General features: G+C 35.7%; 1 protein-coding gene across 1 annotated transcript in view; it reads right to left on the bottom strand.

Moving 5' to 3' along the window:
• cdh12b (cadherin 12b) overlaps positions 1–19,097 on the bottom strand; it is a 211,178-nt gene that overhangs the window by 68,091 nt on the left and 123,990 nt on the right. Inside the window, exons 4-6 of the mRNA XM_055175812.2 lie at positions 11,596–11,715; positions 2,592–2,759; positions 1,620–1,807 (exon numbers count right to left, since the gene is read on the bottom strand). Of these exons, the coding sequence (XP_055031787.2) occupies positions 1,620–1,807; positions 2,592–2,759; positions 11,596–11,715 (476 nt within the window). The remainder of the gene's footprint in view (positions 1–1,619; positions 1,808–2,591; positions 2,760–11,595; positions 11,716–19,097) is intronic.

Below are 19,097 nucleotides of genomic sequence, written 5' to 3'. Positions count from 1 at the left end.
GCTTTCAGATTTTGTATAAATCTTAATAAAAAAATGACCCTTATGACTGTTTTGTGGTCCAGGGTCACATATAGGGGAGAAGCGGGACGAAAGTAACGCGGGACAAAAGTAACAAAGCGTTTTTCTCCAAGCCCTGACTACATTTGCATTCCTATGACATTATCTTTAAAACCTTACCCTTCACAGAACTGACAAATATCGCATTATTTCATCACCGTTTTGTGCGTGTTGGTCCAGAAAGCTGTTTTCAACCATGATAAGTAAATTCCTAAAGCGGTCACTTTTTTCTTCCAACACGTTGTGTTTCTGGTTTCATGTGTTACAGTACTGATCAATCTACAGGTTATTTAGTGATCTAACACATCCTGAAGTTTGACTTCTCAGAGTTTTTCAAAATAAAAGTAAATCACTTGTTTCACAAGTAACACAGTTTCATACAGTATTAACAAGATCATAGTCATGCATATTTACAAAAAACAAGTGTAACACAAAAATCTATCTTGTTCTGTTGTGTTACCCACATGTGTGTTACTTTCGTCACAGCTGACATGGTCAAAAGTAACAATGCGCTACTTATGTTCAAAGTGAATTATACTGAAGTCGTTTTACATTTTTGCAAGATTCCAACTGGTATTAATAGACAACACTTGTGAGTTATTGACCACCACAAAACATATATCTCCCTGTTTAAATCTTTTAAAATTAATTTGTAAAAAAAATTATAAAACAAGCACAAAATTTGCGAGTAGGGTAAGCAAAAAATCATGAACATTTTTCTTAAACAGTAAATTAAAGAAAAAATTGCTTGTTTTATGCACAAAATCACTTAAATTGGATATTTTTGGTCTAAAAACTAGACTTATTTTCTTGGGTCATTTTGCTCATCCAGAAAACACATCTAATTTAAGAATGTTTAGATATTTTTTACTGAAAACAAGACAAAAATTTTTTTTTCTTGAAAATATATTTTTTTGCAGTGTGTGGCTACGAAATTTTTGTTAAATTTTAGAACAAAATGTGAAAGACTGATTAATTTTAAAAGGGCAACATGCATTCTGGGGAACAAGCATTCTTGGGTTGGCCAACAAATTGACGTCACATCTGACCAATGCTGTTAAGGTAATGTTTGATATGATACACAATACACAACATCAGCCATATTGCCTGTTGTTCATTTTGAATTTTGTTGTAAAATGCTGTATTTTACAGTGCTTTGGGGTATTAAAACAAAACTTGGTAAGGTTCTTTTAAAAGAGCTCACAGAGACAGGTGTGATATTTAAAGACATCTCATTCAGATACATCTGTCAGGAAATAGGAACATCTGCAATATCATGATCACTTAGAGCAATGATCAAAGAGCATGTTGTCACTTTTAGCTCTGTGCAGTAATTTCTCATTGCAGCAGTGTTTTCATAGTAATTGTCACAATAAAGAAAAGTTTTGTTTGGAACCAATGAGTCATTTTTTATGTACGCCCCCAAACCGCTCAAAATGTTTATCACTGTCTTAAAAAGCTTATGATCTGAAGGCATATGCTAAAATGTTTGAAAAAAGTTGAGTAGACAAAAATGTGTATGTGGGTGCGTGTCATTCGAGAGATTATAATTGCTATCTTACTTTTTTGAGCGTAATTATCCCCTCCTGATTGTGTTCATTGGTGGTGATATCAAACATGCTTCCTCCATCTCCAGGAACAATGTTGTATTCCACCTCGGCGTTCTTTCCTATGTCAAGATCGTGAGCTTTGATTCGGCCGACGGCAGAGCCGACCGCCGAAGACTCCGGTACCCGCAGGTGGAAGATACCTGAAGTATTAAAGCAATATAATTTAAAGTTAAGTTTTGAGAAAGCTACTTTGAAACTTTAGCTTGTCAAGATGCAAGATTTTCACGAGAAGGCATAAATTGTGTGCATATTCAGTTTACCACAAAAAAAGATTTTTATGGATCATAAATAGATCATATGTAAGCATAAACAGATTATGTTGATTGCTTAAACTAATGTGTTGGGTGGCCATGCCTGAAAAAGCAAGAGAAAAAGAAAACCTCAGCTAATTAAGAAGTCATTAGATGCATTAGTGCATTGCACCAAAAAGGCAAACAAGAGAGAGAGATAGGCAGAGACGCGGCCCAGAATGCAGCAGTCATCATTGTAGTCTCCTCTGAGACATTCTGATGGAAATCTGCTTCTCTCTCAGGGTACCATTACCAATATTTAAACTGCGAGAGAATTGCTACTTATAACTACAGCTCAGCATAGTTTCTGTAAAACTAGAAAAAGAGCCTGAATACGCTTAACCTTATTGCAATGGAAAAATAAAATTCATTTAAATGCATAAAATATGATGCTTTTAAATAAGTGTTTGTGTTTTTGTAGTTCAACTGGCAGAACATTTTATTAGCAGTGCAGAAGATACAGCTTTAAATCCCAGGGAACACACTCAATTATATCTTGAATGTAAGTCTCTTTAAATAAAACCATCTGCCATATGCATACATGCGTTACTAAAGTGCAGTTAGTATTTATATTAAAGGATAAGAGGTGTGCATGTATTTAACTATCCAATAATGCCTTGAAATAGTGTCTTACTTTTTGAGAACCGGGGTGGGTTATCGTTGACGTCACTGAGGGTAATGTTAATGGTGGTGGTCCCTGCCAGACCCCCTAACTGGCCCCCCATGTCTTTGGCCTGGATGAGAACTTGATAAAGCTCTTTGACTTCCCGGTCCATGTTGGGTAGAGCCGTCCTGATGACACCTACACAGGGAAATCACATAGAGAGAGAGAGTTAATGGAGAAAGGAAGGATAAAGAAAGTGAGGTTAGAGAGACTGTAGATGAAGCTGTGAATACAGCCAGCTATTGGCGTGTGCAGAAAATCGGATTAGAGAAACGCAGGTAAAGCGAGTTTAGCACTAGGAAAGATGTTTGACGGAAATCTGAAATAACACAAAATGGAGATAAGAAATAGCATTAGAAAGTGAGAAATTTAGTATGTTTACTGGAATGGTGCAAATCGAACTTAAGGATATGTTTTTTTGATTTATGCACCAATAGCAGCATCAATGGTATAGGAAAAATAATGAATTTCACCCCCCCACACACACAAAAAGCCATTGGTTGAGCCAGTTGACATCTCGGACCGCTCGTAAAACAGCAGTGTTAAAAGCAACACAGAGCCACAGAATTTATAGCTTTCAGGGAAATACCCATACAAATGGCTTAGTTATAGTCTCTGTACATTTGGCTGAGAATAAAGAAAGTATTTTACCAAACCAATGACACTTTAAACCTTAGGTGTCGTGCTTGTTTCCTTCAGAAATCCATGCATATTTATTTTGTGTTATATTTTAATGTTTAATGGGGCTACTTTTGCAGTATAGGACATATACAGTGGTGGCACTGAAAAAAATACCTTGATTTCATTTCATAATGATAGTTTCACTAAGGACAACAAATACTAGATATAATAAGTCGTACTGTTTTTATCTACTGTTAATTTGAATATTTGGCATGTCCACCTTTTTTAGCAATTACAGCAGCACATCTCACTGGCATTGTATTAATATACCGTATGTGACCTACAGTATGCTGGCAAATTGAGTCGGAATGACCAATTTTTAAAAAAAATTATTTATATTTTGACATTGTCTATTAAAAAAAAAAAAAACGTCAGAATGATGTATGATTTGCTGGAATTTGACAAATAAAATGACAGCTACACCTTGTTTGAAGTTGATTGAGTCAGCAAAGTCAATTTTGAAAAAGATTTTTGAGTGTTCAAAAACAAAAATCACAGCATCCATACCTTAAAATCACTGGTAAAACTAAAAGGTTTAGCACACAGAAAAACAATAATAATATATTGTCACTGTCCAATGAAAACCATGTATGTCCATTTTGCCAATTTTAATATTTTTCTATGGATTGAATGTCCAGGTTCATTTCCATATACAGTATGCTTCACATATCTAAATGGCCAATGAAAAGTTGTGAAATCATGTCATCTGAATTTCACGTATATCCATTTGGTGTCAAAGCTGTCAATCACGCCACGTATCTCCCGCCCATTGGAAGCATTTCGCCGGTCTCGTGAAGTTACATCGAAGCTCAGCACTGGATAGCCGAATAAACACAGCCTGGTGAGACGATGACTTTCATTCATCGAGGTAAACGTTTCCCCCCTGACGCCAGACGTACGAGTGACAAAATTACGGTAGGACTGTGCAAACAAAGTATCTGTCTAGCTTTACCATGTCAGTGTATTGATTCATTGTCCCTTCATAGTTTGCAAGAGACATTTAATAAATGTATAATTAATATTAAATAAACTAAGCGTATTTAATAAACTAAGATGCAGGCTATTTAATAAACTGAGCGTATTTATCTTTCAATATAAAATGCGACTTTCTAATTAATGATCGAAAGAACGTGTCGACCACCGTTGCTGTAAAATATGCACGCATGTCCATTTAAACTCAATTTTGGTCAAATGTGGATTATATCATTACACTGGCAAGCAGGGCTGGAGTGGGACTCATTTTCAGCCCTGGAGTTTCATGCCTTAGACCGGCCCACTTTAGTTCACGACTGACTTAAAATAATATCTTTAAACCCTCAGTATAAGTCTGCAGTAGTGCACTGTTCTCTGCAGCCTTGCAATTCACTGTATTTTTCAAATATAATTTCATATTCCGTGCAAATGCCGTAAACAATTATAATTTTTGCCATAATCATGCAGCCCTACCATAAGACCATAATATTACTAAAGTAAACTTATTCAAAAACTAAAGGAAACAAATGTGTTTGTGTTTTCCTCTATATTTATATTTCTAAAAAATGGTGAGTCTTTAGATTAACTGTTGATAACTGTTGGGTTGCTAACGTTTGGAAACCCCTGATATACAATACACAAGCAAGATTTATCAAGTGTGCATTTGAAACAAATGGAAAATAGTATTTTAGTACTTAGATCATGTCTATTGCTAAATAACGTAGGCTAAGGTAGGCCTATACATTGTGTTAAAAAAAGAAAACATCATGGATATACTTTTGAAACTACTTTTTTTAAATAAACTAATGAGTTTTGCATCAAATAGATTTTTGTTCCTCTTGCAATAAACGATGAATAATGACTATTCATAGAGAATTCATCTATGACTTGGATAAAAAATATGTTTTGTAAATTATTTTCCTTTCAGAGGCCAGCCCGTTTGTATTAAGACGCGCTCAAGTTTATTTAAAATATAATAGACGCGCGGGTGGCAAGCGCACTCAAAAGACGCGCTCAAGTTTATTTAAAATATAGACGCTCGGCCGGCAAGCGCACTCAAAAGACGCGCTCAAGTTTATTTTAAATAGACGCGCGGCAGGCAAGCGCACTCAATATAGACGCGTCTGAAACAAAACTCGTGTTCAAGTGAGCGCTTTGAAAACCAGAAGACAGCGGCACGTCCTGCGTTTCCCATGCGTTTTAGATGTCAATGAACCCTAATGCAAGAATTCTTCCAATAAGTGGTCGCGACTCGGGACACAATCAACTTGTGCATATAGCGGCGGGGACATCTCTCACCCGCAAATACGGGCCAAAAAAACAGACCGGCCCACCGGGAATCCTCCCGGTTCTCCCTATGGCCAATCCGGGCCTGCTGGCAAGAATATGGTTACAAGTAAAGATGCCGTACCAAGTATGACAACGCTACATTCAACTGCTTTTAAAATACAGTGTTTTTATCACTTCCTGAAAAGTAACCGTTTTGGACATACATGAGTTTCATCGGGCAGCGACGATATGTTAAACTGCTTTTGTATTGTTTGATTGACATTAAGACAGACAGCTTTAAGATCTACTGTAATGCAAGGATCTGATATAATGTTACACATCAGATATTTTTTTCCAACAGTTAACCAAACATTCACTTACAAACATTCACTTAATGATTATATTGGCATGTCAAAACAGATATTTTTACAACTGTAATTCGAGTCTTGTCGCTCTTAATAACTCTTTAAACATCAAACAAGTCTTGCACTTTATATTCTAATTCCTGAAAACCAAAATGTCAGACGCCCATGTGGATGCACGCATTTTTAAATAGTTTAAGCATTTAGGATATTATACAACTCACAAAACGTATAAATAAAGATCATTTTAGATGTTTAATGACTATTTACAGCATTGGGATTGCTAGATGAGGGCTTAAAGGTCACGTTCTTCCTGATCCAATTTTTTCAAACTTTAGTTAGTGTGTAATGTTGCTGTTAGAGCATAAATAATACCTGCAAAATCTCAAAAAAGTTCAAAAGTTCACTGCCAGGCAATATATTTTCTTTAACAGAATTCGCCTTTCAAAGCCTTCAGCAAACGGCCGGTTTGAACTACAGCCCTTTACTTCCCGATTGAATGAGGTCAATTAAACAGTTTTTGACTAAACTCCACCCACAGGAATACGTCAATCGCCAGCTTTGGCTCAAATGGCTCTGCTAAGCTAAGCTGCTGTCGAATCACAACACACTAAACAAACAACACAATCAGAACTCGTTACGTATTTCTGAAGGAGGGACTTCATAGAACAAGTAAGACATCAGCCCATTTTGAGGACAGTGAAAACAGCGCTATACAGATAAGTAAATTTTGTGAAAAATACCTCAGTTTTTTTTTACATGTGAAACACGAACACATGTTATATTGCGCACTGTAAACACAACCAAAGCTTAAAAAACACAGAAAGAATGTGACCTTTATTGTACTTATTTTTATGAAAAACTCAATTTCGACCAAAATTGATATTTATACTTTCTTTTGCCTGTAGCTCAAAATTAGACAGTGTGTATTCTGACTCATTTTGTCAGCACGGGTCACATTTTCCATTAGTAATGTTATCCCATGCCTTATGTAACTCAACCCAAAGGCTTTCTTTTGAATGTACAAGTGCAGTTCATTTTCCAGTTTATTTGCTCAATGGGGTTAAGGTCGTCCAGACTTTGAGGGGGCCAGTAAAGAAAATGATCTGAATCTCCTTTTGATGGCTCTATTTTATGGTTTAAAGTGTAAAGCAAAATGAGGACATTCAGTCAAAGGTTCTTAAAATAACTATTTATTTCTTACCTTTTATAATCTAAAATAGCAACCCATTCTCACTCCCCAAGGCGTCAAAATCTGAAGCATGTTCAAACGCCTTCAGCGTCAGTATGAAGACGCGAAGGGTGCCCCTATGCGTCACTATATCGACGAAATGGGAACTCTGTTGCTTTCATGCTAATCCCTCAGCGTCGGATATAGACGAAAGGGAATCCCGGAAGGTGATGCCGTCAGGTTATGCGACGATCGGCAGGATCATGCCGCTTCTGGACTGTAACTACTCAATTTTTGTTGCAAATTTTTTACCATTGTCACTTGGGGTTGGGGTTAGAACGACTTTCTGTTACATAAAATTACATCCTAACCCAAACCCAACTCTTACCCTAACCCCAAGCGACAATGGTTTAAAAATCAGAAGACAAAAAGTATAAACCAATTTAGACATCCTAACCCAAACCGGAACTCTAACCTTAACCCCAAGCAACAGTGGCTTAAAAATCTGAAGACAAAAAGTATAAACAAACTGACATCCAAACCCCAAGTCTAACCCCAACCCCAAGCGACAATGGTTTAAAATTTGGAAAAAAATTGAGTAGTTACCGTCCAGAAGCGGCATGATCCTGCCGATCGTCGCATAACGTGACGGCATCACCTTCTGGGATTCCCTATCGTCTATATCCGACGCATGAAAGCAACGGAGTTCCCATTTCGTCGATATAGTGACGCATAGGGGCACCCTTCGCATCTTCATACTGACGCTGAAGGCGTTTGAACATGCTTCAGATTTTGACGCCTTGGGAAGTGAGAATGTGTTGCAACTAGGGCTGCATTTGTTTTATTCATTTTTTAATAACAAAGTAAGTCCCATATTTATTTTTTATTTACATGTTATTATTTAGTTTGGATGTTTATTATTTACCATGCAGGTGCTTCACAGAAAGTTATAAAACATTTTGAAACTTCAGGGTAAAGTCTATCATTCAACAATAATAATAATTCAGTAATAATAACAATAATAATAATAATAAACAATAACAACCGCAATTACAATTTTAAGGTGAATAATCGACAACTATGATTTTTGTCATAATCGTGTAGCCCTAATCCAAAGAACCCTGTTTCACATGAAATAACCTTTTTATGAAACAGAAAGGTTTTTCAAGTGTTAAAGTTTTTTTTATGGAACTATACAGCCAACAATGGCTCTGCCATGGCATCGTGAAGCACATTTATTTATAAAGTGTAGTTGGACATTTTACAGCATTTATTCAATCTATCCATTATAAACACAAAAGTAAACCACTCCTGGGTCCATACTGTAAATGTTTTCCAACAGAACCAAAGAAAGGAGTCGTCGAGAACCTTTATATGATAATATGCTCATCTTTACCTGAATGTGTGTTTACCCGAGATGGAGTTAGAGGTCAGTCCTAATGCATATAATACTCTTAACAAGTTAACAAAGCCTGCATAGCAAGAGTTTTTCTTCCATAAAGCACAACTAATGTATTTTGCAAAGCCATGAAACACTTTTACCGATCAAGAGAGCACTTCATAGGATGAATTAGACATTGTAGTGTGTGGATAGGAAGGTCACAGACCTTCGTACAATGCTCATTTCAGATAAAACGCAAGCGGTATCAACTCAAGTGATTCTCCGAGGCATGGGTTACGAGCACCAAAGAGTTTTTTATTTATTTTATGCTGTACTCTTTCACTTTGCCTGTAAGACGCAGAAATATGTGAAGTACTTAAAAGTACACTTCAATTAAACAATGAAAACTCATTTACTCACTCTTGTTGGCACTATTTTCTCTTTTGTGCAATATCTTAGGTGGAGTGTCTGAAAGTCTTCTAAGAAAATAGATGAAAAATGATTTATATCGCTCTCAAAAGGACAAAAACAGCTTTGTGTAAATAAAAGACCAAGGGCCAGATTTACTAAACGGGACAAATTAGCATGAGAGCGCAATTCCAAAAAAGTGCCGATGGGAGTGGTAACATCTGCAGATTATTTACTAAAAAAGCGCAAGCTTACGTGTTATACATCATTTGAAAATGTAAAGGGTCTTCTTTAATTTGTGTACATTCACAATAACAACAAATCTTTGTGTTTTTATAAAAAAAGAAAATAAACAGGGTGCGCATTCAGACATTTCTGTCTCCGCCAGCTGTCTCTTAAAGCACATTATAAAAATCAGTTGAAACACTGCGAATTCTCGTCACACAAACATGTTACACATATCCAAAGAAAGCCTGAAATATCTACTTTTAAACAAACTAATTATAATTGAAAACAAATATTGCCTGTTTATATAATCTGTATTGAAGTAAAGAGAGTACTGTTTTTCCTGGCTGAGCTCATTATCTCTAATATGGTCACGCAAATTCTACTTTGGCGTGGATATGATATGCCAATCCTTCCCGTTCACTTAAAACGGCGCATCTTTTTTTGTCGTTTTACGTATTGGTTTTTCAATGTTTTTCTTTTTTTACCATTTTCGATTGGGTTTAGGGTTAGAACAATTTTTTTTGTTATATAAAAATGGCATCCTAACCCAAACCCCAATTCTCACCCCAACTCCAAGCGACCATGGCTTAAATACAGACAAAAACATGGAGAAACATGTATAATAAATAAACTCCTTAAGCAAATCTCAAATCTAACCCTAAACCTAAGCAAAAATGGTTTAAAAACAGAAAAAAATTGAGAACCAAAAATGAATGTGAAGAACTGGCGAATAATATGCATGCCGAAGTGGAATTTGGCGTATGTATTGCACGATTTTCACACTTCGTACTATTTATACGCATCTACATGAGACTGGGTAGGTCACGCCCACAGGCGGTACCCACTATTTACTTGATCATGAATAGGCAAACAATTCAAACAATGACAAACTAAGCGTAAAGTTTAATCGGATTTAAATACTTTGGTTGATTAACATAATACACACACGTGAGGAAGATGTTCAGTTATGTCTGGACAATAAGAAAGAGTAAAGAAGCATTCATCTTTAACGTTACATAAGAAGAACAAATGAAAGACGCATTGGAGGAGGATAATATTCCTGAAGTCATTTATCCTCATTTATATTTGCTATCATGTAATATGCTTATGGCTTGTACAGTTCAGCATACATAAGCGACCTCAGAGATGCTTTTTCTGACGTTAAAAAATGGCGTCATAACACACGCGCAAAAATTTTTAAATTGCGTTGCATTAATCATTTAAATAATCTCCTCTCATATATTTTGTGTCTAAAAAGGTAAACTCCTAGAAATGTATGTGCAATAAGGTCAGTCGCAAAAAATAAGTAGACCACACATTTTCAGCGCTAATGATCCACTGCGCGTCTTTAGTAAACCCGCCAGGCGTTATTTAACGACAAAAATGATGGTCTGGGCTGGCGCAAGTTGTTAGTAAATCTGGCCCTAAATGTAAGCTGTTATTCTCTTTAGTGTTTTCCAGAAGAAAGAGTGTAAAATGAAACATATATCACCACATGAATCACGACAATGTTCATTTAACAGTAAACTGTGTCTTCAAGGTGTGTGTTTCCTGAATCAGTTTTCTTTAACACACTTGATTTTCCTTGATTCTTTTTTTCTTTCTCACCTCTCAGCTTTTGTTTATTGTCGTTTTATGCTGGATTTGTTTTTTATATAGGCTTAGATTTTTCTTCCATCCTTCTGCACATTTGATTTGTTCAGCTATGAAATGTCACATCCTCAGACCCACTGGGTTTGCTGATATCAGGATGAATGATGTTTTTATTTATGTATTCCTGTATTTGCCATGCTTCAGATTTGTTCAGCAGGGCCATACCCATATTGAAAAGCGAGAAGTTATAGCACATATAGCTCTGTGCGTCAAGTTATCCAACAGCCTCATGTTTTACCTCAGTTTTGTCTAGTGCATGTTAAAAATTACACTTCATTGAATGCAGAAAAAGCCAATTCGTAGATTCTGTTTTATTTTTTCATAAATGCTTCTGAATAGCACATATTTTGCAAGGGAATATTCAGTTTATGTGGCAATATTATATATAGTGCATGCAATACATAAAGTTATACAGTATATACATGCAAAGAAATTGATGATGCCACATTTTCCAGCCATATACATAATAAAAATGTGCTTGCTTAAAGTAAGTTGACTTTATTTTCTCCTCGGGGTTGGAAATGTTGCACCTGATTGTATAATTATAGATCTTTTCTGGCCTGTTTAGCTTCTTATTGCCGTTCGACTGTTCAAAATGAATTACGGTTCAGAGTTGGTACTTATTACAAATCTATTTTCCAGGCCGGCCGCATTATTATCAAATCAAACCGCAGAGATTATTTGTCTAATAGGGTCAATGAACGTAATTATGTTAAAACCTGTGTACTGTGAAATGAATGAAACAAATCTGTTGTATTACACAAACAAAGGGTAAGAGCTTGTTTGTAATAGGATTTTAATTTTTTTCTGTGGGTTTATATTTACTGTAAAATATTAAGGAATGTTTACCTGTTTTAGGGTCCACTGAGAAGTATGGCTGCCCGTGTAGTATGCTGTACACCACCCGTGCACTGTTGCCATAGGTGGGGTCGTCTGCATCTGTCGCTGTGACCTTGGTCACATAGGTACCTAAAAACAGACAGGAATGCATGTTCACAATAAAGCATGCTATCTATAAACTCTTAAATATGGGTATTTTTTCTTTAAAAAAAACTCTTGGTAGCACTTTATTTTAAAGTACGTGTACTTACCTTGTACATATATTGTAAATAAGTTGTACTTACCGACAAACGTGTGGTACTTACTTTTAAGTATCTACATGGTAATTAATTGGTATCACTGTACTTACCAGTCGTACATACTTGGTAGTTATTATGTAACTCTAGATAAGTACTGGGTAACATACCGGTATACTTATAGTGTAGGTATACTGTAACTAACGAGAAACATTACTGTACTTACAAATAAATGTACAATTTGATGATTTAGTATTTACAGGCAAGTTAGGGTAAATGACAGGGATTTATAGTGTACATATATGATAACTAATATCAAACACTTCTGTACTTACAAATTGTATATACACAATAAGTGTGTACTAGTGAATGTACCTAGTAGTTAATGCGTATGATAGTCAATGCTTGGGTTTGCCTCACAGTGACATGTATATGGTGCTATATCCTAGGTGGTAAGTCCTATATAATAACTGTGTAAAAAGCAACAGTCCTGTTTCTATGCAGTTACCATGGACGTACTAGTGAATGTACCCAGTAGTTAATGCATACAGTTATTTAATGCTTGGTTTAAAGGACAAAGATACTGAGTACCAAAATGGCACATCAGTAATGTTTGTTCTTAGTTATCATATAAGTATGGTATAACTTACACTTGCCTGCAGGTACCACACACTTATTGTGTATATACAATTTGTAAGTACAGTATTGTTTCTCATTAGTTACATTATACATACACCATATGTGCCCGTCATTAACTTACACTGGCCTACAGGTACCACACACTTAGCATGTATACACAATTTGTAAGTACAGTAGTGTTTGATATTAGTTATCATATATGTACACTATAAATACCTGTCATTTACCCTAACTTGCCTGTAAATACTAAATACTACTATTGTACATTTATTTGTAAGTACAGTAATGTTTCTTGTTAGTTACAGTATACCTACATGTATGTATCTGTTATTACCCAGTACTTATCTAGAGTTACATAATAACTACCAAGATTGTACCACTGGTAAGTACAGTAATGATACCAATTAATTACCATGTAGATACCTAAAAGTAAGTACCACACATTTGTCGGTAAGTACAACTTATTTACCATATATGTACAAGGTAAGTACACGTACTGTAAAACAAAGTGCTACCAAATTATTTTTAGCAAAAAGCTGAAATAATAGCATTTTTGTGAATGAATTTTGTTAAAGATCAGATTTAGAACGGTTATCAAAACATACACGGAGTTTAAAATTAATAAATCATTTTTTTATATAAATTGGGTCAGTGGATGATCGCAGTATTACAGATTACCCTAAAAACTCATCTGGGACACTTTTTTTCATGCAAATGTTTTCTCTTAACTGACGAGATAACTTGTCAATGGCGGGGAAAGAGTCTGTACCTTTAGATGCAAATGAGCTACAGCTCCTCACTTCCCTACAAACAGACAGTGAGTGCTTTCAGTTCAAACAGATTTGATTGATACAGTTTAAGACAATAGTATCTAGTGGACAGAGTACAACTCGCTGAGGGAGGAAACTATGCTAGGACTGTAGGTGGGCGGGGCTTTATCAGTGTGACCTCACATTGATAAGAGAAACAAAACGGCATGTCTAATTAAACTGCTTTGGTTTAATAGGGATTAAAAAACAAGGAGCGGGGGGATTTTGCTTTATTGTAGAGTGGTTATGTTCACACACTGCCAACACACATTATGTCCAAACACCTTGTAAAAGTGGATTTTGCATAATATGTGCCCTTTAATGCTTGGTACTGCATTAACTTATGCTAAACAATTGAGTCTTATTAGTAAAGTAGGGCTCAGATTATGAATTCATGCATGGGTTTTGTTTCAATTTTATATGAGCATGGTTAAAAGCATGGTTAAACAACATATTATATATACTTATAATTAATGTGAACTTTTGCCATAAATACTACAATTTGTACTACTGTAGTTCTTTATAATGTAATTTAAGTGTACTTCTCATTATATGGCAATGCTAACACATAACCATTTATTTTTCTTTGACTCCAGCAAACTTTTTTGCTTTATCCAATAGATGTTACAAACATTCACAGCAGGATTCGTTTCTATATTGAGATACAGTATTAATCTAATCTGACCATTGTCTGCAACGTGCCTTTATTAGCATAGCACCCTGCAGCTAACAGATGGCTAGTGATGGCTTTAAAACATTAGATGAACCAGATCATGAGTTTAATCCCACAAACAAACCTCAACCATATCTGAGAACAGAAATGTGCCATGAGGACAAATGCAGCGAGCCTTCAGTGAATATTCATTGAGCACCGCTGACATCATCACTGGTTTATTTTCTCATATCTTTTTGTTAAAGCAAAGACACATTAGGCCATGATATTACATTACATAATGTAATGCATAGCACAATATGAAATCGTGACATAGGATAATACATTTGCATTTTATTGATATTAAAAATCTCACTAAACAATTCTTCAGCCAAGTAGTACAGTTTGTAAGCCTAAGGCTTGTAAGGCTGTTTTCCATCACTATGCAACATAACAATTTGACACATTAATATATACTGTATTGTACGCTCACTGTCGTGTTTATCAGGATATTAAAATGTTTTTGAACACAGAGTTTAGATTTAGTGGATTTGGAGATTTTAGGTACATTTATTGGTTAATATCAGAGTCAACAGAATGAAACATTATACTACAAGACGGTGATCATAATTGCATTTTGATCAATATAATAATGCAAAATGTTGAAAGAAGCATTTTCTTCTTTGGAATTACATACAGGTTTGAATCGAACACAATAAGGAGGCACGTTTATTAAAGAAAGCCCTCGGTCGATTCAGATTTCGTGTTGTTCTTACTGTAAGACAATAATCGCAGTGTGTACTGTTTGTAATGAGGGAAAAGATAGATAAACCTGAAGGCTTTTTTGAGAGAGAAGCAGACCAATTGTTATTGTACAGATATTAATCGAGGCAATGTCCCAGTGGAACAAGCCAAGGTGGAGTTGGGGATTTGGAAAATGTGAACTTTAGCCTGATGGCATTTTAAGGCATACGATCCCAGCCCCAGTAAATCGCAGTCCAAAGCCACGCCTCCCCCAAAACACTTGAATATGTAACAGACCAGAAGTGAAACGACCAGAAAAAAAAACATTGTTGGATTGCATCATGTGACATTGACCAGTTTATAGTTGGTTCAAATGAAAAGTTATGTTGCTGTTTGCATACTTGAATGTGCAGATGACGTAAACATGCTGCACAGTGGTATGCAACACATGCTGACTAACATGGAAAGGACTAAATGCAATGAAGGTATAGTCCTACACTTTTAACAGATGATTTTATATTTATATTTCAATTACTTGAAGTAGTGATTACTATCACAATATTAGAAAACTTTCCATAAACCCGATGAGGCATGCTTAAAGTGATAGATAAACTAAAAATGAATATCCCAATGGACATGTCCGATTCGTAAGATCTGGTGAGAATAGACTCTCGTAAGAACCACGTGTTGTGAGTTTTATTAGCACCAGAAGCTATTTCTTACAAAATCGTATTGTGTTACCATTATAAAGCTTAAAAGAATCATTTTTTAAAATAACTCAACTTGTGTTTGTTTGAAAGACGATGAACATATGTATCTTGGATGGCTTGAGGGTAGAGATGTAACAATAACCGGTTTAATGGTTAACCACGATGTCCAACGGTTAGTATTACCACTTCATTTTTTTTATTACTGTTTAACCGTGCCAGTCTTACGGCTCAAACACCTGTCCAGCATTAACCAATTTAAGCAATAATGTGAAGCCTAAATCTAGGGATGCACCGATATGGAAATTTTGGCCGATACCGATAACTCTTTAAATTTGGGGGCCGATAACCGATATCTATAGGCCGATAAATATTCTTATTATTTTCACAATGAAAAACTCGCAGACTGCGGACATCTTGTCTTTGCGCTAGACTCTTCTTAAGCCCGCAACACGTGTCATCTTCGTGCTATGTCACAGAAAGCACCAATCAAAACTCCACATGGCCAGCAATGAGCAAGTGAAGTGGTTCAACAAACCAAAATAATCCATCATTTATCGGCTTTCATTTATCGGCCTAATTTTGCTATCAGACCGATAACCGATAATATTAAAATAAGCAGTTATCGGCCGACAACGATATGTCGGCCGATATATCGTGCATCCCTACCTAAATCCCACCTGTTTGTGATGACAGTGCTGTACTGATTGAATTTAAATAAAATAAAATAAATAGTTGTACTGACACATTTACCTAATATTTCTGTAGACAGATCCATCTTTTCTATTTATTTTTCATTAAATGATGTGATCTGATGAGTTTAAAGCTCATTTCTACTCTTCCGTGATTACTGTTAGCGCAGGTGCCATGTAGCTTACTCCTGGGTCATAAAGTACACCTCATTTCTAACAACATACACAGACAGATGACTTGTTTGCCCTATCTGATTTGCTCACTTGTGCGTTATCAGAACTAGATAAACATTTATCTCACGACCCCAAATGTCCCATGATTAATGTTAAAGGATTACTTTATTTCCTTTTAAAAAATCCCGATAATTTACTCACCCCCATCTCATCCAAAATGTTGATGTCTTTCTTTGTTAAGACGAGAAGAAAATACGTATTTTGAGGAAAACATTCCAGGATTTTTCTCGATTTAATAGACTTTATTGGACCCCATCAGTTTACGGTTTTAATGCAGTTTAAAATTTCTGTTTCAATGCAGCTTTAAGAGGCTCTAAACAATCCCAAACGAGGCAAAAGCGTTTTATCTAGCTAAATGATTGTCATTTTTGTCAAGGAAAATAAAAAATATGCCCTTTTAAACCACAACTTTTTGTCTTGCACCAGCCGTGTGACACGCCAGCGCGAAAGCTCACGCATAATAACTACTGCCCCAGTGTTTTTAAGAGGACCATTCCGATGTTGTTGTATGTGGAATGCAGTGGCGGCTTGTGACTGCTCATCTGGGGATGCGCTAATTCAAAATAAGTGTTCGGATTGTCACGTGTGTGGTCCCCTTTTCCAAAATATGTGTTCTGCACTTTGAGAGATCATGTGAGCAGACGCATGTAAAGGGTTTATGATAAAAGAGACGCTAAATACACGCTAAACACTTCCTTAACAGTAAACTCTGATAACGCATGAGATTATGCGAGTATCTGGCAAACGCGAGGGTCTCTTTTATCATAAACCCTTTAGACGCATCTGCACTTATTTTGGCATGACACGTGATGCACACGCGATCTCTCGAAGCGCGGAACACATGTTTTGAGATTACGAACCACACACGTGACAAGCTACATACATGCTGTGACGAACTTCGTATCGTGCGCCCTCAGAATAAAAAAAGAAGTCACCAGCCGCCACTGGTGGAATGATACAAATTAATGTCTTTGTATCAGTTTATGGTTTAACTCTTTCGCCGCCATTAAGAGAAAACGCTTCCCTGCCAATGACGAGTATTTCCGGCTTTCCGCAATACCGTTATTATCCACCAGGTGGCAACTTCCGCAACTTTTTAAACCCGGAAGTATTGCCCTATGGCAAGCGGCTGCAAGTCCGTGTCTGTTTTAAAGATCGCTCTGAATGGGATCTCTATGAAAAGTCCGTCACAAAAAGGGAATTATCTCTGCTTTTTGCTCAAAATGTGGTGTTTCTGCAGAAACCTACCCATATTCAAGAGCTGATTACAAAAGAACTACTGAAGGTAGGATGAAACGTTTTTTTTTTTTTTTTTGAAAGCAGAGGGTCTGTTCTTTCATTTGGTATATTGTATGTTTATATATTTAAAGAAGAAAATTTTCTGGAAGGCATTAAACTTTTGTGAAAATCATGAAAAATGCTGGCGCAGGCTGGCAACTTTTTTTTTAAAACGCTGGCGACGAAAGAGTTAAAATTGTCTACAAATGTGCGTTTCAATTATATTAGGCAATTACATGATGTCGCGCTGGCGCATCACACGGCTGGTGAAAGATGAGAAGTTGTGATTTAAAAGTACATATTTTGTATTTTTCTTGCCAAAAATGACAATCGCTTATGCCTCGGTTGGTATAGACCTTGAAGCTGCATTAAAAGTGCAATTTTAAACTGCATTTAAACTGTAAACTTTTGGGGTCCAATAAAGTCTATTAAATTGAGAAAAATCCTGGAATATTTTCCTAAAAAAAGCACAAACTAATTTATTCTCGACTGAACAAAGAAAGAACATTTTGGATGACATGGGGGTGAGTATATTATCGGGATTTTTTTTTTGAGAAACAGGAGTAATCCTTTAATATTATTTATTCGATGTTTATGAAAACAAAGTGCACTTAGATGTAAAATCAATTTAAAATTTGGTTTGCAACAGTACATTTTTTTACATTTCTAGAAATTGTTCACAAAATCATGATAATATTTATAATTGTGGTGACGATCATTATTTTGGTCACTATAACCATGATGTAAATGTTCATACTGTTTCATTTCTACTTGAGTAAGTTATTGAGTCTTTTTTTTTTTTTTTTTGATGAACTATCCCTTTAATAACTTTTTTATGCAGACCATTGGAGTTTTAATGTGAATTTTTCTTATTTGTTTGTTATACTCTAGTGGTAAAGCACGACCAGTATACATTTCGTCCCCTTGGAATTATAAGGTTCTATCTAACATTTTTGTCAAAATTGAGTTATTCACATATTCTTACTCTGTGACAACTTATTTACATTATGTTATGTTTTATTTTAAGTTTTGTACATTTTGGGACGTTTTATTAAAGAAATAAAAAGGTTCTATCTACAAAATCGAACTCTAACTTGGCTCTATAAGGTTCTATCTGCGTGAGCTAATCAGCACTTCAAATGCACAGAAGAGGACCAATCAGGATCAACTTTATGGGGTGGTTTCTCAGACAGGGATTAGTTTAAGCCAGAACTAGAACTTAGTTTCATTAGAAAATATTTAACAAACATGCCTTACTAAAAGTATTACTTGTGTGCATTTTGAGACTAAACAAAGGGCACTGATGTATTTTAAGATATGTCAGTGCAAGTTGTTTTCAGTTTTGACAGCTCTTACATTTATTTTATTCTAGGACTAGTCTAATCCCTGTCCGTAAAACTGTCCTTATATGTGGTGTTGCCGGCTTTGTCCTTGACGACAGGAAAAATCACAGACACACAATATCTGTGAGGATTATGGCACGCAACGCAAAGTTATTAAGAAACCTTAAGATCGACAGC

This window comes from Misgurnus anguillicaudatus, chromosome 4, assembly GCF_027580225.2.
Source record: "Misgurnus anguillicaudatus chromosome 4, ASM2758022v2, whole genome shotgun sequence".
NCBI lineage: Eukaryota > Metazoa > Chordata > Actinopteri > Cypriniformes > Cobitidae > Misgurnus > Misgurnus anguillicaudatus.
Note: the sequence above shows the minus strand (reverse complement) of the source record. Positions and strands in the feature narration are given on the sequence as shown.